Source organism: Drosophila miranda, chromosome 4 (assembly GCF_003369915.1).
Source record: "Drosophila miranda strain MSH22 chromosome 4, D.miranda_PacBio2.1, whole genome shotgun sequence".
Classification (NCBI taxonomy): domain Eukaryota; kingdom Metazoa; phylum Arthropoda; class Insecta; order Diptera; family Drosophilidae; genus Drosophila; species Drosophila miranda.
This window is the reverse complement of record NC_046677.1, coordinates 16,167,937-16,194,668: the sequence shown is the minus strand read 5'-3', so window position 1 is coordinate 16,194,668 and position 26,732 is coordinate 16,167,937. Positions and strand designations below refer to the sequence as shown.

At 44.0% G+C, this 26,732-nt stretch overlaps 1 protein-coding gene across 5 annotated transcripts in view; it reads left to right on the top strand.

Moving 5' to 3' along the window:
• Window positions 1-26,732, top strand: part of LOC108162656 — a 51,171-nt gene that overhangs the window by 20,033 nt on the left and 4,406 nt on the right. The window contains exons 3-6 of one of the 5 annotated variants that reach the window (XM_033392533.1): window positions 21,316-23,011; window positions 23,090-23,876; window positions 24,506-25,236; window positions 25,307-26,711. In XM_033392533.1, coding sequence (XP_033248424.1) covers window positions 21,399-23,011; window positions 23,090-23,876; window positions 24,506-25,236; window positions 25,307-26,711 — 4,536 coding nt within the window. In that variant the 5' untranslated portion in view covers window positions 21,316-21,398. Of the gene's footprint in view, window positions 1-21,315; window positions 23,012-23,089; window positions 23,877-24,493; window positions 25,237-25,306; window positions 26,712-26,732 lie in introns of all 5 variants that reach the window. The other 4 variants (XM_033392535.1, XM_033392534.1, XM_033392532.1 and 1 more) reach the window with 4 other exon arrangements.

The following is a 26,732-nucleotide window of genomic DNA, read 5'->3' as shown; positions in this document are numbered from 1 at the left end:
ACTTGTCGCCTTTCAACTGCAGTCACTTTACCAATTTGCAACTAAATTTCCACGGCTGTCTGTCTGTCAGACAGTCAGTGGGTCTGCCAGTCGCAGAGAGCGAGAGGCGGTCGAAAGGAGCATGCGGTGGAGCATCAGTACCAGCAGCAGCTCCCCCTCGTTTTCCAGCAGGAATTTAATAAGAAAATATGTTTGAAGTGACGTGACAGAAGTGGAATGATAAGGATAAGGATGAAAGTGAGAGCAGGAGAAGGGAGCAGGGAGCAGGGAGCAGGAGAGGGGAGCAGGAAGCCAGAGCTGGATGGAATGGAATGGAATTTCCGTTTAACTAAATGTCATGCCACAACGCACAGGCCACGAACCGCAAAAGTTTACTTTAATTTTAATAAAATTGTAAAAGCAATTATCCAGCAAGCAAGCGTAAGGACGAGCCAGAATGCCAGGAGATGTTAGAAGATGAAGTAAACGTAGGGACAACCACAAGAGGGGCTGCTGCAATTAACAAGAAGGGGAGCAGGGGAGCCGAAAGGAGATGGGGAGGTGCAGAGCACAAGTAAATGCTACATTTAACCTTCCACCAGACAGAGCGGAGCGTGGGAGAACAATGGATGTGCTGCCATGGCGGTTGAGCGACATCATAAAAGCGGAAGGAGCTATCGAGATGGAAGCATTAGAAAGGGGCAGAGCCACAGCGAGTTGACTGGCACACACTGAAAGACAGCTGAGAGTATTTGATTGGAGGAGAATTACTTTCAGATCCATTCCTTGGGGACTCAAAATGATAGAGGATTGATTGGCGTGACAATTCGTACTAATGATAGGGGAGGATCGGTTATCGGAAGCAGAAAACCACAAATAATCGATGTTCTGAAATCGATATTAAATCGAACAATATTAATTTGTCAAGTTATCGCATTGATCGACTTTGTAAATATTTCAAAGAATTTAATCGATTAAAAAAACAGTCGATAAGAAATCGATTGACTATTTTTTAATTATGAAAACTTTAAAGATTAAAAATAGATTAATAATAAATCGATAGAGTGCAATTTATTTTTACCTATCGGATAGATTAACTTGATCTAGTTTTTCTAAGGCATTTTATCGATAAAAAAGATCGAAATCTGATATTTTAAGGACTAAAACAACAATCTATAGATATTTCAAAGCTAAAGTTTTATTTTCTGTGTAAAATATTTAACAAGTAACCCAAAGAGACAAGGAGTGTGTCCAGAGAGAGGGAGAGGGGAAGAGAGAGCCCGCGGATATGTCACAATTAACCGCAAGAGACGCCAGAGAGCAAGAAGGATGACATGACGCGAGATGGGCCACAAGGAGCAGGCAGTTACAATTAATAATGCATAACCCGCAGAGCGCATGAAAAGAGGGTGAAACAAAGAGAGGGTGGGAGGGAGAGGGAGAGGGAGAGCGCACAGCTTGCTTAAGCCAAAATGTCAAGATTGCAACAACTGCAGCAGCGACAAACAAGGTTGCAACTACCACTGCCACTGGCACTGTCGCTGTCGCTGCTTCTGCCTCTGGCTCTGCCGCTGCTGCTGCCGCTGCTGCTGCTACTGGCAAAAGACAACTTAATTAACCTCGACCTTCTCCTTACAACAACCATGACAGCGATGACGACGCTGACAGCGGGCTGGCTGACGTCAGGCACCGCTCATTTGTTCGGTCGCTCGCAAGTTTTCAATGTCGCCATATTTCCAATTGCAATACCAATTCCAGTTGACCATCGCCAATTGCCACATTAAGACATCAGTAATAGGCCATACATAAACAATTTATTATGAACGAGAAAGAAAGGCGGTGCCGGTGCTGCGAAAGACGAGGCTTAAGATACACTTTGGAGATCTGCATAAAGAATAAAGTGATCTTTTGATATGTAAGCCCACATGAGCCAGCTCTAACATTTCCATAGATCTTCTTTAAAAACAACAAAGGTAGTCCCCTAAAATCGTGTCCTTCTTTTCTTCCTTTCCCCATTTCCGTTGCAAAACCCTTCCCACAGTCGGCGTAGCCCCATCTGCAAGGGTATGGCCAAAAGCACTTGGCTTATAAATGCGGCGTACGCATTGGAAATTTTTTGCGCATGCGCGACAGGCGGCCGGCAAAAGCCAAAAGCAAACCTGTTTGTCAGCCTCTCTCAATGTTGCACAAGTGTCGACTGCAGCGGCCACGCGACGTCGACGCGTCGACTGCTGCTGCAGCGCTGCCATTGCAGTTTCAAGAACCAGGTCAAGGTTGCTGCTGCTACAGCGCCTCGACGATCGCCGCCAGCATCGGCGCTGGCAGCGCAGCTTTCGCCTTGTTCGGTTTTGCATTGAAAGTCAAGTTCGCGCACAAATGTGTTTGATTGTCATTGGACAACAACAACAACAAACTGCAATTGCAAATGCAACAACAACGATGCTGATGATGGTTGAGTGCAAGAGAGAGGCAGACTTCCAACACGTTTGATGTTCGGCTGTGGATGGGTTTGATCCAGCAATAGGTTGGAGGAGGCCTCAAAGGATGGATGGAAATGGGATTAGAAGAGTGCAGAGGTATTCCTCAGTCTGGTTTGATCGAACCTTTTGAGGGAGAGAGTTTTCAGGGAAGCAGGCTACTCCATGAACGGAGAGAAAGAGATACAAGGTTTGTGAGGCTTCGAGGGAGGCGGAACAGTTGAAGAGAAACTTTAGTTGGAGTTGGAAGGGCACTCCGTTGGATGGGTCACCATTTTGTTGGATCAGAGCACTCCTGCACGTTCTATGATGGATAGAAAAGCAGTGGAATATTTATTTAGGGCTCAAAACACTCCTGGCACTTATTCCTTTGAACAAACTTAAGCAAAACTCCACCAAAACATATTATATTCCAAGCAATTTCTATAGAAATATGGGTAAAAAAGAAATCCGCTTCTTCCATTCGAATTCCCAACTCATTTGCAAATTTATTATTCATATGAAAAACTTGTACTGCCAGAAACGGCTACCGATATTTAAATTGTTGGCAATATTTTTCCGTTTTTTAATAGACCGTACTACTTTTTCATGTCCTCTCTCTCGTATTACCAATTCAATTTGCTGCCGTATGCAGAAACCAATCAAAGATGCATACACACACACAAAATGCAATTCAATCGTATAAAAATATGAATAATTGGTATATTTCATAATTAATAAATTTTTAATGAAATTGTCAAGTCAAGTGCGCGGCAAAAAATCCCCCCCCCCCTCGCTCCGTCATAATAATAATAGCAATAAAATAAAATAAGGAAAATTGTTGAGGGAGTGGGGGGGGGAAAAAAATATGAGAAAACATTTTCCATCAGCTGCAGGCAGAAATTTAATTTCGTTTGCGGCAACATTTCCACTGATTAATGGCTGGCAGTGGTCCGGGTACTGGTTCCCGGCACCCAGCGAATTCATTTCATTCCGCACACTCACAGAACCCTCTTTCATGTCCTGTTTATATGTACCATGCCCCCCTTGCCCCTGCGAGGCCTGCGAGGCACTGAGCCTGAGCAAACTTGAGCGCAAGTTAAGCGAAAATGCTATTAATTTTCATAAGTAAATGAAAATTGATGTACGACATGCCCGCACTCTCACACCCTCACACCCTCACGCTTTGTCATGCAGTACACTGCAAATAATTACTAGGAATTTCAGGATAGACGTTCCCAAGATCTAAACTGGGGCAACCCGCTTTCTCTGCAGTGTAGCCTTGGGCCAAGGCGAGAACCACATCGCTTGAAAGTGAATAGCCCCCTTGAAATGAGTTGCTCCTCAAGTGCTTGGCAACCCGTTCCGTTTTCTGCGTAGATCGAAGCAGAATGAATGCCCTTTAGTGATATAGTTTCCATAATCTATATCGTAGTGGATTCCATTGCCATGGGGCGAGCAGTGTGTGTGTGTGCCAGGGACCAAAACACACTAAAACATCAGACGTTTATACTATAGACCGTGTTTATTTAGATGCACAGAGGAGACCCTGAAAACTGCAGCAAACTGAGAAGGCAATGCAGATACAGATGCAGATACAGATACAGATGCAGAGATGCAGAGATGCAGAGAGAGGGAGATAGAGATAGATAGACAAGGAGACCAGAGAGTGCGATAGCATTGAGCAACTTGGCAGCCTCGATTGTGCACTCATCATCTGTTGTTATTGCTGTTGGTTCTGTTGTTGTTGCAACCGCAGCAGCGGCAACAACAGCAATTGAGTTTTGCCATATGCAATGCCAAGCAGCGACTCAAATGACTCAAGAAGTTGCCACTGATAAAAATGGGACCTTGCCATGGATTGTTTTCCATTATATCATCATGGCTCTCCTGTCCTCTCGTCTTTCCTCGGGTGTACAAGGTACAAGGGCATATTCCGTTTTGTCTGTGTGGCAGCAGCATGTAACAGGCGGCTGTGCGTCATGTCCGCCACACCACGGACGCACGTCCACATCCGTTTTTGTTGGAACTAAACTTTTGTGCGGCCATAAAGTTTATTTGAAGTAATAGAAATGTTTCATGGTAAATCAGAGAAAATATTTAAATATTTTAAAATATAAACGTATAAAAGTGGATATTATTAAAGAAAATATTCCACATTTCGTAACCATATTCTTCAATATATTTTTGTAAGTGGATAAATTACAGAATTTCCTCATTTTTTTTAAACTTTTTTGCCTCTAAGAATTATCTAGAAATATGCCAATTTCCATAGCTATATATTTTCATCCATCTTTGATGTGCTATAAAATATATGAATAATGGCATCCCAAGTTTTCACTCCAGAAATCTCCTTCCAATTTTACACTCCAAAGTCTTCTTTCATTTATGGGTAATAAAATATAACTATAAAAGAAAATATTTATTCTCTATAAATCAAGATGAAATATATTCCTTTGTTATTCCACCACCAAAACCGCTTATATTACCACATCTTTTTCTAGACTTTTCTTCTTTCAAATTGCCTATAATCTTTCCCATTTTAAGAGTGCACAAAATGCAAACAAATCTCTTGCAGGGGGTGGGGGGAGGTATCTTCTAGTCGTTTATCGTTCGGTAATTGCTTTGATTATTATTGTTATTTTGCAAACAATTTGTGTGTCTCGCAAAGCTGGGAATAAATTATGAGCGATGGAGCTGCCAGCAAGCGACCACAAAAGTGGATATCCAAAGCGGTGCAGGTCTTTGCGGCTTTGGGGCAGAATCAATTGTCACAAGGTCTTCGCAAAGTTTGGTTCACGCAATGCGATTGTTGTTGTTGCCGTTGCTGTTGCTGCAGTGGCTGCTGCTGATCTTGAACCAATTGCAAATTGCTAAAACGCAACAGCAGCCACAGCCATAGCCATAGCCACAGCCGCTTTTCATGGCCACATAGAGATAGATAGATACAGATACTCGTACTCGTACTCGTAGAATAGATAGAAAATTGTTTGAGTTACATTTATAGGCATGCCATGGCATTGACTGGCGTGGCACACCGCACATCAATAAATTAGAATTGTTCTCTCTTTCTCTCTCTTGGCGGCTGCATGGTCTCTCTCTCCTACCGTCAGTGTCTGCTTCTCTATGGATTCTCACGCTCTCCATCTCTACAGAGAGGGGGAGGTGTTCTCTGGCCATGGGGCGTATGCGTAATAAACTTGAACTTGCGTGGCGGCGTGTTCTCAATTCTCAATTCTCGACTCGATTTCGTCGTTGCTTAACCCATTTTCGTGTGCTGTTGGCCATATTTGCACATTGCGCATACGCAGCGGTGACCTCGGCAAACGGACAATGCAACTAATTAGCGATTACAAGCAGATAAACAACAAGCGTCGTCTGTGTGCGGACAATTGTTTGATTATCAATTAGTTTTGACCTTAGCGAATGTGCTATCTGGTAGATAGCCGCCCGTCCCGTATCTGTATCCATGGCTCATTCGCATGGCAGGCAACGCATGAAGCCAATGCCAGACATGGGCGTTTGCCAGTTCAATTTGTTCGCTCTCTCTCACTATCTGTATCTGTATCTGTATCTTTTATTTGCTTATAGCACAGACCCCTCTCGCTTTGTAGACCTATTTCTGTGGTGTTTTTACAATCTTGGAGCATTTGTTATGTGTCATCTTTGAAGCACTTTGAAATGGTTCAACGATAAGAGACATGTACCACGTATATGAATAATCATATTCATTTATGAGTCAGGGATAATTTATTGCTAAACACATACCCCAGACATTGCTTAGAATGAAGAATCTTCATCAAAAAATTCCAATAAATGCCACGGATCAAACGAAGAACCAGTGCCACCCTTTCCTCAGCAAAAACAAAATCTAAAATCAAAATAACTGCGACAGCATGTGCAACCCATGCCGCATGCCCCATGCCCCATTCGACCCTCCACAGAAAAAAGCTTGATCAAAGAGCAGACCAAAATAAAACTAAACGAAGGACCAGGGGAAGAGGATGGCATGGAATGGATTCCTTTGACTCTGCGCGAGGACGTGACGCGACAGCAACAACGACGACCGCAACAATAAAAGCCAACGCACACACACAAGTAGAACAATATGTGAACTGTGCCACATTTTGCGGCATGTTGGCCTTAAATTTTGTATTAATAAATTAGGAATAAATTCGCCCCCGACCGTCGCCCCGACCGGTCGCGTCTCTGTGCGGCAAAGTGCAATAATTTTTTGAATGAAGCATGCCTCGTGCATAATTAAAGTGTGAGCCATAAATTCGGAGACCTGCAAAAAAGCGCGCGTCATAAATTTTGTTCTTCTTCCAAGGCATGCGGGAAATCGAGGGTATTGAGGTTTTGAGTGGGGAAAAATGAACCCATTTTGGGGTAGGCTTGAAGGGAAAAGGGTATCTCCAAGTCATAACTCTTGACCATACCTTTACCACTAGTTGTTGTTGCTATTTGTTGTGGACTTTTGACTTAAATAATGTGCGATTTATGTGTATTTTGTGGCCTATCAACGCGTGGCATCGCCGTCGCCAGACGCTTCATAAATATCTGCGACACTCGACTTGTCTCGACTTGAATCGACTTCCAGTGGCTCGGGTGGAAATATTTAATAAACAAAACTTGCGCTAATCGTTAAATTATGATTAATGTGACGACAACAAACAATAAACTTGGCCGCGGCAAAGAACACCAAAAACGTGCAAACGAAGCGGAGGCAACAACGAGTACAAAGACCATGACGAAGAACGTGCCTAACCAAATCGCAGACACAACATCGCCGACATCGCCCCCCCTCTATAAAGAAAGAGTCCTTGGGGCGGCAGCGTCGCGTCGTGTGCTAAAATATGCGCCAGCATGAACTCCAAGAGGAGCGAAACGGAACGCACATGGAATATGGAAGACGGTAGATGGTAGACGGTAGATGGTAGCTGGGGACTTCTGGCTGACATAACGTGATAATATGGCCAGAAGTAAATAATTAGAGGAAATGTGTTAAATACCAAAAATGGAGGAGACTCATGTTAAGGTCCAGGGAAATGGATCAAGTCTCAAGGAAAGTAGGAAAGGAAACCACCTTATGTGGTGTATAGATTGCAGATGGACCACATTTGATATTTAGCTTTCCTTTCTTCCTCAAAAATACTTGACATAATTTATACCGGCTTGAAGGGTTCTTTAGTGGGAATAATCTCAAGCTCTCGTGAACAAGAGCCAACTTTTTCGATCTTCTTTCTTTGAAAAACTCTTCATTACCATCTACCACACTTTCTAAGTAGAATTATCCCCTAGGTGTCCTTGGCTTGGTTGTCAGTCGACGTCCCCCGACTGTCAATCCATTGGGCATGTCATAGTGTGGGTTAAGTTGCCTGTGCCACGCCTCTTTTGCATAATTGAAGAGAGCTTCCACGGCAACTGTTTCTGCTTTTCGAGCCAATGGCATATTTTAGCTTTGGCTTTGGCTTAGCCTGGCCCTGGCCTGGCTCTGGCTCTACCTTTGGCCCCCCTTTTGCAACGAGAGAGAGAGAGGAAAAGAGAGAGAACTCGGCTAGACCGCAGCGAAGTCAGCTTATTAAATATTAAAGCGTCGACTGGGGACCGCTAAATCCTGTGGCTGTCAAGGTGCCGCAAAAAAAAAGGAAGAAAAAAAAAGGAAAACTCAACTCAAAAGCCTGTCACACATCCTGCCATCAGGCACAACGAGGGATTGAAGCGTGGGAGGACGAGACGAAATGGTGGATGGATGGTGGCATGCCACCTGCAGCCCAATTCAATTTCTTGTCGTCCGCTTAGGTGCCTTCAAAGCCAAAAAAAAAGGAAAGAAAGAAAAACCTGAGGCAAACTGAGTTGCAAGTTGAAGAAAAAGCGAGAAAACTTTGAGGCGAAAGCCGAGAGAAAAATCAACTACTAAAAGTATTATTATTGTTGGTTGCACACCTGGAGGCGGTTTACTTTGTCACGGATATGTTTTCCCTAGACTTAGACTTACCATTTCAGCAATATACTTGTAGCAGGGCTCTCACCTTTCTCCCTGACTAGCGACTCTTGCAAACAGTCTGGGGAAATGTGATAGCAGTGAACCCTCGATAGGAGCGAAGTCTTCTCCGAGAACTGTTCAAGAACTACTTGAAGTTTAGGGCCTACATATAATGGAAGATTTAACAAAAATACAATCAGAACTCAGGTATTTCTCCTCAATTCCTTATCAAGGACACAAAGCCTCATATATCGCTTCAAAATTGTAGGTGCCATAGCTCTTAGAGTCTACCGATGAGATTCTTTGTCATGCACACGACATGTATTTTGTTTTTGGCAATTTTTGTGCTGTCTCCTTTTCATCATTCGGTTGTGTGTGTTGAGTCTAATATTATTGGGCTTTATCCTGCTCACGACATGTATTTTGTTTTGGATGTTTTGCCGTCGGTTGTCCATGAATAAATCCCGTGAAAATTGGAGCAATGGAAAGCAAGGCCACGCCCCGTATAGGTGTGACTGTGTTCCATAAATTGGCAACCGTTTCCGTACCAATCTGGCACCATTCTCCACTCAAACGGCTGCTCTTATGCCGATGACCACTGCTGTTGTGAGTATTTCATATGCGTTACATAGTTACATACATAGTGTGTGTTTTTCTGGCTGTGTGTGTGTGTTGAAACATGCCGGAAGTTAAATAGGAAATTTTATATGCTTTTATAACTGTGCACGTGTTTACAAGTGCCGGGGCTCCTGTTCTCCCCGAGAGTCGTGTGCCTCGGAGTTTTTGTTTCTGCCGCCGCTGCATGCTGGCTGCAACCAAAGCGAAGAGAGTTCTCAAATATGTGTGGGTGTATCTATGTGAGGGTCTGTATTCGTGTGTGCGTATGTGTGTCTGCGGGGGGCTACCTTGCGGCAAGTTGTTCGTTTGATGAAGTACCGCTCATGGCTCAGGCTGTGGTTTCCCACCTCTCTCCCAGCCGTCTGCCTTTGGGGCTTCGCCGCATGCAACTGCAACCGACTTTGAAGTGAGCGAGCTGAGGCAGCAGCCCACATGCCACATGCACCTCGAATATAAATCAAATTTTTGTGGCAGAAAATACGGGGGTTTGCAAATTGCAAAACGCTGAAAAGTAGGCAATGAAAGATGCATATGGAAAGATTTATGGAAAATATGGCTGATTGAGTTGTCATCGGGGCACCGGCAGAAGCCGGAGTTGATTCCCGAGAAGTTATTGGGCTCCCATCAGTGGGAAAATATTTTCCATGCGAATATATATTTTTATATTGGATTTGAGAGATTTATTGGCTTGGAAATGGTTAGCCGGCGGGGCATGGAATACGTTCGTGAACATACATATGTTCTGTTTGATTTAGAGGCCATAAATTCTTTGGATAAATTTTTAAATAAATACAGGAGCATAAAAAGAAAAGATATATATAAATGAAACACTAATTAATATTTCATTTAGTTAAATATGAAAGAAATAGCAGCCAAAATCAATAGATTTTTATATTTAATTTATATTTGTTTTCCCAAGAAATAGAAGAAGAAAGTTCCATAAATACATAGTCAAAAACACTTTTTCTTCGGAATTGCATTAAAGAGAAATCAAAGAAAACATTGAATCCAGTTTAGATTGCAGCCAAGTACATCCACTTTCAGCAGCTCCAAATTGTATCTTTCACTCGAGTCGTTGATAATTCCGTTTCTCTCATTGAAATTCTAGCAGTATACGTAATGTTCCCTTAACTTTCTCCATCAGTCAGCGCTGAGGGAGGGATCAAGCAAGCAAACAACACAGCAAATTTCTTTTTCAGTATGCTTTTTGATTACAGCAATATCTCTGCACGAAAAAAATCCATGTTGTATGCACTTGTGCGGCTCCATTACGTCCTTGCCCTCCCCCCAACCACATGGAGGGGCACTGCTGGAGGATGTGGGGCAGGCTTCTCTGGCTCTCTGGCTTCTCACATGTTGCACTCGTGAAACTTTTCCTCTGTGGGCGAAATTGAGCTGCTTCATTTAGCTCCAGGAGGGGCGGCGGCAGGACCAGTTGTAAGCAAACAAACAACTAGAGTTTTTGGGGGCACTGGCTAGACGGTGGCACTGCAACACCATCGGCCTGCAACGTGCTCCCCGCCATCTGTGTGGCAAGTGTTTGATTAGAAAAGTTTACAGGAAAGTTGCTCATAAGATTTTCGACTACAGGTCTGGTCAATATTTAAGGCTCGGACACGTGCCGGAGTGCCGGCGTGAAGCAAGGGATGGCCAGCCCGGGTGGCCGGCATCCTGTCATAATTGCTGAGGTATTAACTGGAAACGCACACAGGCTCACTGGCATTTTGCGGCATTTATCATAGACCCAGACCCCCAGAAAACACGGAGGATGAGTGCAGGCTCAAATGTCAAGGGTCCTGTGGCTGCTGCTTGCACCGTATCCTGGCCAAGCACTGGCCCTCGTGTCCTTGTCGACCCGTCTGTTCCTAAGGGCGTATAAAAATGCATGACCGCAACACATTTCTCAGATATCTTTCGGTCTTTCGGTCTCGTTGTGAGACCCTTTCTTCCACTCTTTTGCCTCGAAAAGTGTTAAAATGTTGATTGTCCTTTTTTGTCTGTGCCTGTGCCTCATGTGGCACACACGCACACACACACACACTCACAAGCCATTCGTGTGTTAAGTGTTTTGTGCTTTGCGACGCCTCCTCACTGGGAGGAAGCCTTTCCCTCTCGCTTTCTCTCTCCCTGTGTGTGTGTGTGTGCGTCCCGTGCGTGTCACAAATAAATTTTTAAGTAGCATTTGTGTTGATTGCCTTGAAAAAGGACACGAGAAAATCCCTCAACCCAAGCTCCAGTCACCAGCCCTCCCCCTCCCCGTCCCCTTCCCCTTCCGAGAACCCAATGCCGAACCCGAAACCCGCATCGCATCGCATCGCATCGCTCGTCCCACTTTACGGTTTCGGCTTAGCCTCTCGACAATTGCGGGGCCTGAAGAGTGCTTGATTTTCACATTATTTTCCACTGGTCTCTGCCTTTCTTTTCAAGTGGATGCCTCGCTCTTCTCTCTCGGTCTTCTGGATGGTTAGCAAATTAAGTGCGGCAAATGTCTTGGGCTGCGACAAATTAAAAGTGCTGTAACTGAAAGTGTTCCTCGTGGCTTTCAATAGGTGTGATTACACGGATTTTCGTGTGGTTAAGGCAATGGCAGGAGGGTGAAAAGTTCTATGTTGTAAGGAATTTAGGAATTTTCACCAAGGATTTGTTAGGTTTTTAGCTTATTAAGGTATATTTAATTTATAATCAAATATAATATAATCGTAGACAGAATTAAGGAGTAGTTAAGGAAAACCGATCAAAAAATTACGAACTAGCCATCCTTGAAGACCGAAAGCGTTTGGTAACGATTAAGATGTTCATCTAAGTTGTTCTCTGATTTTATCATTTGATTTTTTCTCTTTTCTAAGCTTTCGAATATGGATGAGGAATGATAATACGAGTCTCCATTATTTTTCAAAGAAAAAATATAACATTTCATATAAAAATATTTCTCCAAAGGTCTTAAATTTCTATCATTCGATTCTGTTCTGCTGATGTAGCCTGCAGTATTTATTCAGTATATTTAGTATATAGTAGTATTTAATTAGCATACAATGTATTTATTATACATAATCAGTATATACAGTATATGCTATTTTTTTAATTAGCATACAATGTATTTATTATACATAATCTGTATATACAGTATATGCTATTTTTTTCTAATGAATCTTTTTATAAATATATTTAAAAATTTGTATTCCTAAATTTTGATACTCTTGAATTTTAAGCGATACCCTGCTTAAGTTTATCATCAGGCCTCCCCTAACATCTCAGCTTAACATGCCTCAAGGTATGGCCAGTAATAACAGTCCGAAATACGCTTTGTAACTCTTGTTATGCCCTTTAACATTGCTCTCTTTCAGTTTCCTCATTCAAAGAACACCAAAGATTCTCTTTGCTTAGGCCCTTAACAGAGCCCTGTTAACGATACTCTCTTCTTAGGCCCTTAACAGAGCCCTGTTAGCGCTACTCTTTGCCAGACTTAGCGGTCTATTGAATGCTGCTCGTGTCGCATCGTATCGTGGCCTCTGCAGCCGAAGAGAGACCAACTAGCCAGCAGTTGAAGCAGCAGTAACAGCCAGCCAGCCATCCAGTAACAGCAGCAGCAGCAGCATCCTTTTAACATCCTTGTGGTCCTGCTGCGAATCCAACCACGGCGGTCACTTCTTCTTCAGTTGTTGTTGGACCGCAAGAGCGTTCCGTTGTGTGACGGCTAAAAAACAAAAAAATTCTTTTTAAAAAAACCAGTAAAAAAGAGACGGAAATACCAATATAACAAAGGGAAAGAGAGTGTCAGAGAGAGAGAGAGAGAGAGAGTCAACGAGTGAGTAAGAGAGATGGGGAGCCGAGGAAGTTATTTCGTCTCCTTTATTTCTGCCTTCGTCGCTGTTAAAGCCGATGACAGCCGATCCATGTGTGATGTGAATGTGTGCGTGCGTGTGTGTGGGTGTGCGTGTGTGGGTGTGTGTGTGTGTGAATGCAGACAATGCAAACGCGGCGCATTAGCAACTTTGTTCCCTGTCCCCGACCGCGGCCGATGTCGTGCTCCTTCTGCTGGTCCTGCTCCTGCCTGCCACTGTCCACAGTCCTCTTGCCATCCTGCCATCCTGCCATCCTGCCGCCTGGTAGCGGCGTCTGTTAATTTGCATGGTCGCGCAGGTTCATGGATATCTCCATCAGCAGCGGTACAGCCACCAATCCAAACTGCTGCCGGACATTTCCTGCTTTTCGTCCTACTTCAGGCATCACAAGAACCGCACCAGCTCCTTGTCCATCTTTGGGCCTCAACCCCCAACTCCTTGTTTATTTTTGGTGCAGGTCCCGCGACCCTGCCCCATCCTGTTCAACCACAGCTTTAAACTCCACTATTGGAGAAACGTGTTTTACTAACTCTTCAGGCAGAACCGCTAAAGATTTTCCTTCAGGCCAAACCACCACTAGAGCGCCCTCTTTTTGTTCACACTCCCCCGCCCCCTCTGCTATCTTCTCCATCATCTATTGGATTTCACGCCCCACTCCTTGTGGTCGCTGCTTTTAAACACCTCTTCGACTCTGCATTTTTTTATGCTTTGCTTTTTATTATCATTTCAGTAGCTAAACGACAAGCCAAAAGCACTCTCCAACAGCTTTCGAGGTGTCCAAGGAAGCTAACATATGTTTGGTTTTATTTCGCAATAACTTTTCTTCTCTCCCCACTCTCCGTTCGGGTAATTATGTGAGGGATGGGGGAGTGAGTTGTTTCGAGGGTACAGTACATTTTTGTGCGGCAGATGAGACTGAAACTGAGACTCAAACTGTGGGCTGGCCAACATGTCGTATGAGTAATCAGAGGGAGTCCAAAGAGGAACTTGCGAGTACGCCTCATCTTTATGGATGAGTATGTTGATAAGAAGGGAGGCCAACGATGGGGTGGGGTGGCAAAGTGGGGTGACAGTGACTTCCGTCCACAGCAGGTGTCAACATATGCCAACATATGCTCTCTCGCCTTAACATCTCAAAGCGTAACTTTAGATTATGGAAAAAAATGCAGAGCCAAACATAAAGAATACAACAAAAAAGCAGTACAATTAAACTAGTTGAAAAAGATGCAAAATTTACAAAAATATCAACTTTAAATGTATGAAAAAATATGCAAAAAGGGAAAGAAAAAAATTAAAAACAAAAAAAAGAAATAAATTTAAAAAAATGTGTTTTTTTTTTTTGGTGTAAAAAATACAAAACAACAAAATAAAGTAAATATAAATAATGTAAAATATAAAAAAAATGACAAATAACAGAACAAAAAAGATAGGAATTAATGAAAGACAAAAAGTTATCCCAAAGTTGATATAAAAGAATAAAAAAAATTGTATAAAAATATAACAAAAATATTCTAGAAAATTTAAACTTAAAAAAAAAGAGCAGTGTCAAATAGAACGAAGCAAATCTGTAATGCAAAAATTACCAAACCCATAAGAAATGAGGGGCCAAAAAAAGTACTTTAAATTGCAGTCACACAACTTTTATTAATATCCTCTTTTTTTGGGAAGCGCCTCCTCTCGGGGAGAAGCATTCAACTTTAATCAAAAACGGAAGCGAAAAACGCCCAACTTCCGGCCAACTTTTGGCGGAGGCTAAACAAAAATCGCCCAGAAATTCCACTTCCAGCAAAGTGTCCAAGGATAAAAAAGGCGAGGAAAGCGCCAAAGAGGCGTGGCAACGGTTAGGTGGTGTAAAAAGCGAAGAAACTCCAAAATCACAGTAGACAAAGTTTTGGCCTTGGTATTTGTCTAACGCCAAGAGCAAAAGACAACAGAAAACCGAAAGGGAGGTGGAAAAAAGAAACGAAAAACCGAAGGAAATACAGTTTTCCTTTTTTTTTACGCTGTCTCATCAGTGTACACATGTGTGTGTGTGTGTGTGTGTGCGTGTGTGCGTGCGACTACTTATGTATTAGTGAGTGACTTTCCCCAAATGGATTTCTACGTGACAAATCTTTATTTAATTTCAAAAATGCGAAATAAACTTTGACGTGCGTTGAGATTTATGTGAAAGGCAATAGAAAATGCTCTTTCCCCCCGAAGCCCCGCCTCACCATATTATCCTTGTGGGTGGACGTGGCACGAAACGTTTTCAACCGATGATTCTGCTCGCATCTCATGAGATGTGCCCTCTAAACAAATCATCGGTGGAAAACTCATCGTGTGGGGGGGCGGATGGATGCTGCCACTAAGAGGGGGCTAAGTGGCTGGGCTGGGGGGCTGTTGGGCTGCTGGTGTGGTGGCTAAAAGTTTTCACTGCCGCCTCGACGATTTAGTTTTTAGCAACAGAATCTTTAAGTAATAAGGACCCCATCCCAGACCCCGAAACGGAGCCCCCAGCCAGGGGCAGACTAGTAGGAAAAACTTTTAACGCCGCCCCCGCCTTTATTTATGTTTTTAGGCGAAAGCCGGAACTGGGCTTAAACTTGAAATGTATTTAAATTTTTAAAGGGGACATAAACTCTGAAAGGAGATTTTTCGATTTGCAGCACTTGCCAGGGAGGGCGGAGAGAGCCCTCTCCGTAATTATCTGGTTTACTTTTCCTGCTTTTAATGTCATTCCATTCTCCCCCACCAGCGTTGGCAATTTTCACGGCCATAAACAAGATGATAACAGGACGATCTCCTGAAATGGGCAGGGCATGAAGAGCAGCGTGGATGTTTCGCTTAGTTGGCCATCAAATGAAAACAAATTGATGATGTATAAACATTTTGTAGGATATTTGCAGGCCACTCTCCTCGCAGGACTTGGCTGGACTCCACATCTCCCCCGAAGAGCATTTCGTATTTACTTTTCCTGCAGTTTGCAGTTAATTTGTAGCTACAACATCGCATTCCTTTCTGCCATTTCCATTTCCATCTGCTCTCTCTCTCTCTCTCTCGCTTTCTCTTTTGCTGCCTTGCAACCAAATGACCAAAGAGGAAATTGGTTGCTGCTGCGGCTGCTGCTGCTCCTGCCACAGGACTCTCAACGGCTGCAATGCCAATTAAGCTGCGAATATTCGAACCTATTTATTTTGTGATTTAAATGGGAATATTTGAAGAAATTTGAAGGATTTGAAGCACAAGGATTGCACTCCCTTAAATCTAAAGTCCAGAATTTGCAGCAATCGTTCCTCATACTCCAAATTTTAAAGAACTTCCCCAACAAAAAGCAAAAAATATATGAATTTTAATTGTTGAATTCTAATTAAAATGCGAAAAAGTTAACAAGCCAAAAAGGCAGCCAGGCAAAAGGCGGCCCATCAATCAAGCCAACGCTCAACAGTTTTATCCCAACCCATACCCAAAAAAAAAGAAGAAAATACGATATAAAAAGGCGGCTCTGTGATGCCTCATTATCACCAGAAAATACAAGAAAAGACCAGAACAGACCTCAGCCGAACGGAACAGAGTGGAAGACGAGTAAAAAGAAGTCTTAGACTGACAGAAAAGAAGAGTAAATGAGAGAGAGAGACAGGAGAAAAAGGGATAACTGTCTGAAGGATTGCCAGGGACAACGATGGGCTAAGCCCACAGCAAGATTAATTAAGTCCGCGTAGGCTGTTGTTGCAACAGCAGCAACATCTACAACAAACAATGGGGGCCTGAAACGTGGAACAGTAGACTACACCTTGGGGTTCGTTTCGTTTCGTTTCGTTTTGTGCCTTTTGCAGCAGCATAGCATACTTTTTGGCGTCGCGTGAGAAATTAAAATTTCAAAGCGTAACGTGTTGCCGCATAAGCAGGCTCCACGTGTGTGTGTGGGTGGGTGTGGGTGTGTGGCAAGGTATTTACTCAGCCAAGAACAACAAAACGAAACGAAATACAAAACAAAACAAAAAGGAAAACATCACAAAAAACAACAGAAACAACAACAGCAGCAAAACTTAAACAAAGGCAAATAAGCAGGAAGCATCTCCTTGTCGTCCTGGCAGCCATACACTCATCCACGCCAAAGTAGTCGAGGACGAGGCTCTGCCAGTGACTGTGCCAGTGCCTGTGCCCCTGCCTCGTAATAAGCGCGGTGTAAACAATGCAAAAGGTGATTCCCCCTTCGACCAGGGCTGCACAGAAGACGAAAACAAACAGCTGACTGCAGAAGGCAATAAATAATCCTGTTAAGCGGAGGATTATTACTATTTAGATGGGGACTTTCCAGGGGGAACTCCAATAGAAAGGGACTCCAACAACACCTAGGACCACGATCTTCTCTAAGAGACAAGAATAACGGACACACAAATAAATGGCTAGACAGGGAATTAGCTTTTAATTAGTTTATTGCAATATCTTTTGCTAAAACCTAATCGAAATCCGAAATAAAAGTCACGACTTCAAAGGCACTCTACCTGCCCTTAGCCCTGAATGGGTCACAGTGACCTAAAGAGTGACAATTTTCCCAGTAATTTCATTTCTGATTATGGCCATATGGTCTCTATCCAACCCTGAGATGCCACGCCCACACACAAACACACACACACACGCACTTAGAGACGCCTCTGTTAATGAGTTCCGCCTTGACGCTGATGAGGATGTTGGAGAGCAGAAGGAGCAGTTACGGGAGGAGGACGATGATGATGAGCTTGTTGCTGGCGACAATAAACGTGTTGAATGTCAAGAGTACATCACATGAGCCGCCACCGCCACGGGTGTTATTTGTTCTCTCTTTCGCACTTTGATAATTAAATATGGAGATGGAGGAGGAGGAGGAGCGGGGGAGGATGGCTACATCAAAGCTACATCGCTCTCGCTCTGTCCCTCTAAGCCAAAACACAATTGCGGCTAAGCCTCTCCTAACACGCATGGAATCCCCTCCAAGAGGATAAATCGTGAGGGAGGAGCAGAGACTGGAGTGAGGGGAAGAGGGATGGGGAGGAGGGTCCATTTAAGGGCAATAAAAAACGCTTAAAAAGCAAAATTACTGCATTTGATAAAAACGACACCCCAAGGATTAGCCCCTGGACAGGCCAGGATAGGAAACACTCCGCTCCCCTCTTCCCCTGTCAGCATGTGCACTCATCCAAATCTGTGGCCCTCCGCCCAAAAAAGGCTGACCTTCATTGGGTCGAACCCCCTTTTATTTATGTCTGTGTGTGAGCATGGGCACATTCCACTCCTGTGAGCCTTACTGTTTCGACTTGGCCAACTCCAATTAGCCTTAAAATGGATTTGTGTTACGCACAAAACTACAATACATTTACCTCTGAGATTTGTGGCGCCCCAGATGCTTGGAAACTTCTGCCTTCGAATGATTTGCTCCCCCACCCCACTGCTTTCACAACTTTTGTCGCGGACATGGACCGAAAACATTTCATTTCATTTGAATATCCACCCGAACCCCCGCACCACTCATTCAGATATAATCAGGAGGAAAGGAGTCGGAAACTGAAATATTTATGAGGCCGAACAGGCACACACACACTTATACATATGCATTATACTCGTATAATCGAGGGGCTACCAACTCATGTGTGTGTTAATGTGTGCTGTAATGAGTGTTGTGCCGGCCAAGTGTTGAAATCTGCATTTAGGGCTGCTGTTGTATCGCATTTTTGGCCTTTCAGTTCGCATCACTTCCTGCTTTTCCAGGCTGTCCCTTCTTTAGCGGGAAGGGCACGAAAACTTTAAGAGGAAGAAGGAAACTTCTTTAACATATTAGCTGTTACATGTGGAATTAAAGTACATAAAATAATTTAATGCGACTTATCTTAGAATGTGGTGCGCTCCATGTAGGCTTGTAGTCCTTCTCGTACTCCGTTTCACAGTCGAGGAAATGCTTTAGGAGGTGCCGCAGGTGACCAGCCTCTCGCAGAAGGTGGAAGAGTAAGGGACAAGGTGCGTGTGAGGTTGTTCCCGAACTACACCTGGGATCTTCACTCACTCGCACGCACGCTTTGTCGTGTCGTTTATGTAGAGTTGCGGTCTCCGCAGCAACTCACAACGTTCACCTCGTTTTTTTTTTTTAGGTTTTTGGGTTTTTTTTAAGCAAAAACAATACAAATCAAAAATAATAATTATACAATAAGAATCCAAAATAATAATTACTCATTAAAAATCAAAATTAATCATTATTCAATAAAAAATCAAAAATAAAAATTATATAAAAATATAAATCAAAAATAATAATTCTTCAATAAAAATCAAATATAATAATTATATAATAATAAAAATAAAAATCTTGATTTTTATTGTATAATTATTATTATAATTATTATTGAATAATTATTATTTTGTGATTTTTATTGAATAATTAATATTATAATTATTATCATTGATTTTTATTTTTGATTTTTATTTAATAATTATTATTCTTGATTTTTATTTTTGATTTTTATTTAATAATTATTATTCTTGATTTTTATTGAATAACTATTATTATAATTGTTATTCATGATTTTTATCGAATAACTATTATTATAATTGTTATTCTTGATTTTTATTGAATAACTATTATTATAATTGTTATTCGTGATTTTTATTGAATAACTATTATTATAATTGTTATTCTTGATTTTTATTGAATAACTATTATTATAATTGTTATTCGTGATTTTTATTAAATAACTATTATTATAACTATTATTCTTGATTTTTATTGAATAACTATTATTATAATTGTTATTCATGATTTTTATCGAATAACTATTATTATAATTGTTATTCTTGATTTTTATCGAATAACTATTATTATAATTGTTATTCTTGATTTTTATTGAATAACTATTATTATAATTGTTATTCTTGATTTTTATTGAATAACTATTTTTATAACTATTATTCTTGATTTTTATCGAACAACTATTATTATAATTGTTATTCTTGATTTTTATTGAATAATTATTATTATAATTGTTATTCTTGATTTTTATTGAATAACTATTATTATAACTATTATTCTTGATTTTTATTGAATAACTATTATTATAATTGTTATTCTTGATTTTTATTGAATAACTATTATTATAATTGTTATTCGTGATTTTTATTAAATAACTATTATTATAACTATTATTCTTGATTTTTATTGAATAACTATTATTATAATTGTTATTCTTGATTTTTATTGAATAACTATTATTATAATTGTTATTCTTGATTTTTATTGAATAACTATTTTTATAACTATTATTCTTGATTTTTATTGAATAACTATTATTATAATTGTTATTCGTGATTTTTATTGAATAATTATTATTATAATTGTTATTCTTGATTTTTATTGAATAACTATTATTATAACTATTATTCTTGATTTTTATTGAATAACTATTATTATAATTGTTATTCTTGATTTTTATTGAATAACTATTATTATAATTGTTATTCGTGATTTTTATTAAATAACTATTATTATAACTATTATTCTTGATTTTTATTGAATAACTATTATTATAATTGTTATTCTTGATTTTTATTGAATAACTATTATTATAATTGTTATTCTTGATTTTTATTGAATAACTATTATTATAACTATTATTCTTGATTTTTATTGAATAACTATTATTATAATTGTTATTCTTGATTTTTATTGAATAACTATTATTATAATTGTTATTCGTGATTTTTATTAAATAACTATTATTATAACTATTATTCTTGATTTTTATTGAATAACTATTATTATAATTGTTATTCTTGATTTTTATTGAATAACTATTATTATAATTGTTATTCTTGATTTTTATTGAATAACTATTTTTATAACTATTATTCTTGATTTTTATCGAACAACTATTATTATAATTGTTATTCTTGATTTTTATTGAATAATTATTATTATAATTGTTATTCTTGATTTTTATTGAATAACTATTATTATAACTATTATTCTTGATTTTTAATGAATAACTATTATTATAATTGTTATTCTTGATTTTTATTAAATAACTATTATTATAATTGTTATTCTTGATTTTTATTGAATAATTATTATTATAACTATTATTCTTGATTTTTATTGAATAACTATTATTATAATTGTTATTCTTGATTTTTATTGAATAATTATTATTTTTGATTTTTATTGTATAATTAGTATTATACCAAATACTCAAAATGATCCCAATACTCCAGAAGAAAGCGTTTTCGACCCATAAAGTATATATATTATTGATCAAAATAGCCGAGTGGATTGAGCCACATCAGTCTGTCCGTCCCTATGAGCGCCTAGTGCTCAAAGACTAGAAGAGCTAGAGCAACGACTTTTACTCTTTAACTCTCTTTATCTTACACTTTTAAGAGTCTATTCATAGACCCCTACTAACCGAAACCCTTCTGGCTCTTCTACTTACAGTTAAACACTAGCCAAAAGTGAGGGAGTTGCCACACACCAGACCCCTCCTCTCCAGTAAACAAGACGCTGACCAAGGCTGCAGCATGGACCTGCCTTCGATGGTGCAGCGCTCCGGTGACACTCTGATTGTGCGCAGCGTCGTCAGCGGCAATCAGCTGTACGCCGAGCAGGGCGGCCACAATCCAAGCGGAAGCCAAAACAGTGCCACAGCAGGCTCCTCCTCTCTGCTGGAGCGGCACGTGGAGAGATATCGCCTGCAACACTTACTCCAGCAGCAACAGCAGGCGGCAGCTGCCGCAGCGGCGGTCGTGAACAGCGTGCAACAGCAGCAGCAGCAGCAGCAGCAACAGCAACAGCAGCAGCTTCAACAGCAGCAGCAACAGGCAGTCATATCCATGGATGCCAAGGAGGAGGGCCTGCCACAGTGCAAGATCAAGCGGAATTACAGCTGCAACCACTGCGCCTACTTCACGCAGAACCCGCGCTACCATCTCACGCATCTGAGGGACGTGCACGGCGAGAAGATCGTGATCAACAAGTGCAAGCTGTGCCTGTACGCCTCGCGACACTTCCAGAAGCTGGTGCGGCACATGAAGATGGTGCACGGCTGCACCGACGGCATACCCAGTGGCCACGGCCAGGCGCGGGGCAAGCGCGGCATGAGCCGGGAGGCGCGCAAGCGTCGCCTGGAGGAGAGCGTGGGCGTGATGGGGGGCAGCCATGTGGTGGGACAGGGCCTGACGGTGACCGTGCCGGATGTGCCCACCTTGGAGGAGGTGAAGCGAGAGCTGCAGCTGCAGGAGGAAAAGCTGCAGCGCGACATCGAGGCCTTTAACCAGCGGCAGCGCGAAGAGCAGCAGCGCGAGCAGCAGATGGAGCTGGCCAACAGCTACGAGCGCCAGATGCAGATGCAGGTGCTCCGAGAGTTTGAGCGCCAGTCGCCGCCAGAGCCACCGACCCCCTCGCCGAGCGGATCGGCCACCCCGCCCTCCAACTGCGAGGAGCCACAGAATCGCCTGCTCAAGTGCAGCGCCTGCGAGTTCACGACCCTGTACCGCACCCAGCTGCGGGCCCACGAGCTGGAAGAGCACGGGAAGACCAAGTTCTTCCGCTGCGACAAGTGCAGCTATGTGACGCACATCAAGGCGCGCTTCAGCAAGCACGTCAAGTACCACTCGATGCCGATGATCAAGTGCGTGACCTGCGACTTCCGCACCCCCTACAAGTGGAACCTCGATCGCCACATGAAGAACCATGGCGGAGCGGGCGCCTTCAAGTGCGCCGCCTGCGACTTCACCGCGGACATCAAGCAGTCGCTGACGGTGCACGAGATGAACCACCATGTGCCCCCCGTGGGCAATGCCGGTTCCATTTGGCCCAGGCGCCAGAACAAGGTTGGCGCCAGCGAGATGTGCGATGATTTCCTCAGCGACTCGGCGGATCTCGAGGATCAGTATAACAACAACAATGTGGATGATGATCTGGATGCTGGCATGGAGGATCCCGACGAGGTGCTGAGCGGCGAGGAGCTGCATCATTATGGCAAGCGCGGCAAGTACGACGACGAGGAGGAGCCCACGGACCTGTCGCAGAAGGGCGGCTGCTCGTCGGACACCTCCAGTGTGGGCACCACGACGCCCAATAGGTCCCAGAGACCCGTGCCAAATCTCATACCCATCACCAAGAGTCCCAAGGAGTAAGTGTACACCAGGTGCCCCGTCTTGGCAGGATAATAACCCTATGACATCTCTCTCTCTCTCTCTCCCCTACACAGCGTCTTGAATCTTTCCAAGGACACGAATGCATCGCGCAGTGCCCTCACGGAGATCGCCTCCATGTTCTTCAACGAGAAGCAAATCTCGGAGATGCTGGACAAATCCGATGTGCCCCAATTGTCGCCAGCGACGACCGTCACCTCGCAGGCCTCGTCCCGCAGTCAGCTGACCAAAAAGTCCGGCTCCAGCTTCCTGGACAAACTGAAGACCGGCGCCCAGCACGAGAATCTCATCTGCCAGTGCGGCCACGTGGCCAAGTGCCTGTCCGAGTCGATCATCCACGGCAAGAGCTGCCATGCCTCGGCCGTGATCATTGCAGACGACGACGATGCGGCCCTGCACGAGGACGATGCCGATGATCGCCTGGAGATCGACGAGGACGATGAGGATCATCACTCGCACTCGGCCTTGAATCTGAGCGTGACGGGATCGACACGTTGCCAACACTGCCGGCACCGCTGCAAGTCCTCCAACGATCTGCTGCACCACCTGACGCAGTGCGTCGAGGCCATCCGCTGCGCCAACGAGATGTACGACTCCAACTCCGGCGAGAGCGGCGAGCAGCGTCGCTCCGAGTCGCACCACTCCCTCCAGCAGCAGGCGGCCGTCCAGCAGCAGCGCGTCTGCATTTGGAACAAGGCGGCCAAGGAAATAGCAGCCGCCACAGCGGCTGTCCATCAGGAGAACAGCAACAAGAATCTGGTCAAGTCACCGGCCAACAGTCAGGGGACCAACAACGAGGAGAACAGCTATTACGGCGTGGAGACGGCGCCCGGCTACGGCGAGGTATGTCTTTGAGCACACCCCTCCACAATCAAATCCGTAATCCACACACACAACAAAGAAGACTTTGTGTAATCCGTAATCATTGGAAAATCGATAGATAATGTTTATTATATCAGAATATATTGCTAGATCTTCAAAATTGTATCGATGCGCCTTGTCATGCACACGACATGTATTTTTTTTTATTAATGCCAAAGTCCCAGTCTCTAGTTAAACATCAGTTTGCTTTGTCATGCGCACGACATGTATTTTGTTCTTAAATTCGCTGGCCCGAGTCAGCCTTAGTCCCAGTTTCGAGTGGAACATTAATATGCCTCGTCAGGCACACGACATGTATATTGTTTTTTCATTCCCGGGCATTCGCTTTTGCACTTTTTGCTTGTGCGGCTTCGGTTTTCGAGGAATGAATAAGGAAAATTGGTAGCAAGGAGGTTATATACCACGCTATCCGACAGAGAGTCTTAAACTCTTAGATTTTGATCAGGAATCAGGAGTATATCTCTGTATTCTAGTTTTAAGATACACCCCCACACACACTCGAAACTCCCTACCTCCGTTCAACTCCCATGCACGACCACATGCGTCAAAATGAAATTTGACTCTTTCACGCACTGCAGGTAACCAAAAAGATGACGCCCGAAGAAGAGGCCGCCAACTCGTCCCTGAAGAAGGTTTACAAGTGTCCGCACTGCAGCTTCTGGGCCTCGACAGCCTCCCGCTTCCACGTGCACATTGTGGGGCACCTCAACAAGAAGCCCTTTGAGTGCTCCCTCTGCTCGTACCGCTCCAACTGGCGCTGGGACATCACCAAGCACATCCGCCTGAAGACCATCCGGGATCCCTCGCACAAGACCGCCAAAGTGCTGATGAACGACGAGACCGGACGGCGGAACTACACCAAGTACAACAAGTACATTACCCTGATGAAGGTCACCGAGGAGGATGGCGATCCCAAGCTGATGAAATCCGGCGAGATGACACCCAACCAGGTGGCCTCGCTGGCCTTCCTCAAGGACTACGCGAAGGTGGGCAGTGGCTCCGGCCAGGACATAACCCTGGAGCCGGTGATGTCTAGCAAACCGAATGCCCTGGACGATGCCCATCTGGCGGGCAACCTCATACGCATACCCCTGCTGGCGACCATTATGAACGCGGCCATGTCCCAGCAGCAGCACCAGCAACACCAGCAGCAGCACCACCAGAAGGAGCAGCAGCACATCACGCCCTCGGTGACCATTTCGCCGGTGAAGCGGACGAACCAGGGGCCGCCCAGCAAGCCCAGCGATGATCTCATCACTGAGGTGCACCAGGAGGGCAACGAGAAGCGCACCGTCTACAGGTGCCGCAAGTGCAACTTTGGGTGAGTATTGCCCCACACGAATCCGTCCACCCATCAAGGGTCTAACCTGTATTAAAATCCCGCCAAACAGCCATCACAATCGCGACGCAGTGCTGGCCCACGTGAAGGTCCATTACCAGGATGCTAGCTACCCGAAGTCCGCCGCCGGCGCCACATCCAGCACATCGCCGCTCCAGGTGTCCGTCAGCCCGAATCAGCAGTACTACATGAACAAAGTATTCGCTGCCATGTGTCTGGGACAGTCCTCGCCGACGTCCAATGCGACGAACACCGGCGCTGGGGGCAGCTCCAGCAGCCAACAACATTCCCTCATATCCGCAGGACTGCTGCAGCGGGCCATCCAGGAGGCCCAGCACTCACCGACACCGAACGCCAGCGCTCTGAGTGGCCTAGCCTTGGCCCTGGCTAGCGGAAAGTCAGCTGCCAATACGACGAAAGCCAGTGCCGCTTCCATTTTAGAGCACGGTGAGCAGAAAGCGAGTCAAAACGAGGCAAGTGCCGACAGTCTGACGTCGCCTACCACCACCACCACCAACAACAACAACAACAATAACTACATCACCACAAAAGAGCAAACAGCCGGCATGGCGGGTGGCGGTGGTGGCAGATCATTGCAGGATCTGCTCACGTCACCGCGAACCAGAAATGCTAGTGGTCACCATGGTGCTGGAACAGCCACTGGAGGGCTGCAAACATCTAATCATCAATCTAATGCTAACAGTAACAGTAACTCCTCCTCGGTTGTGGTAATGGGTGCTACCGGTACCGGTACGGGCCACAGGCTGGACGCCGCCTCCTCCTGCAACAACAACAACAACATCTACGTCGCATCATCCACCACACCCACAGCCACTGGCACAGCCACAGCCAACAACCACAAGAATGCATCGCCTACTCTGCCAGTAACTACCACTCCTACTCCTATTTCTACTTCAACAACTCCCTCTTCTACTTTTCCCACTGGTGCAAAGTCTCATCTGGCTCATCATCTGGGTTCGGGTAACACTCATCCTCCACATAACCAACAACATCCACACCACCACATCGCCGGTGATGGTTACCGTCTCCACATGGCCCCCCATCTGCTCACAAATCCCAAGTCCTTCCCAACATCCGTCTCCGCCTCCGTTTCCGCCTCTTCGTCGTCGTCGTCGTCGTCGTCATCGTCCTCGTTGTCGTCGGCGGCATCGTCGTCGTCGTCGTCGTCCCTATCATCAGCATCACAGGCTGCATCGCCACACGCGTCGCCGCCATCGTCGTCGTCGTCATCGCCGTATCTGGCATCGTCGATGCCACAGGCACAGGCGGCGGCCAGTGCCGCCCTGCAACCGCACTCACAGTCGCAGTCGCGCTTCCAAAGCCATAGTCCAGGTAGTCCCAGTCTCCTGACGATGGCCGATGGCGATCGCCGCGATCCGTCGCCATATCGCTGTGGCCACTGCCACCAGGTGTCGAATTGGAAGCATGTGATCCAGGTATTTGTTCAAATGCATTTT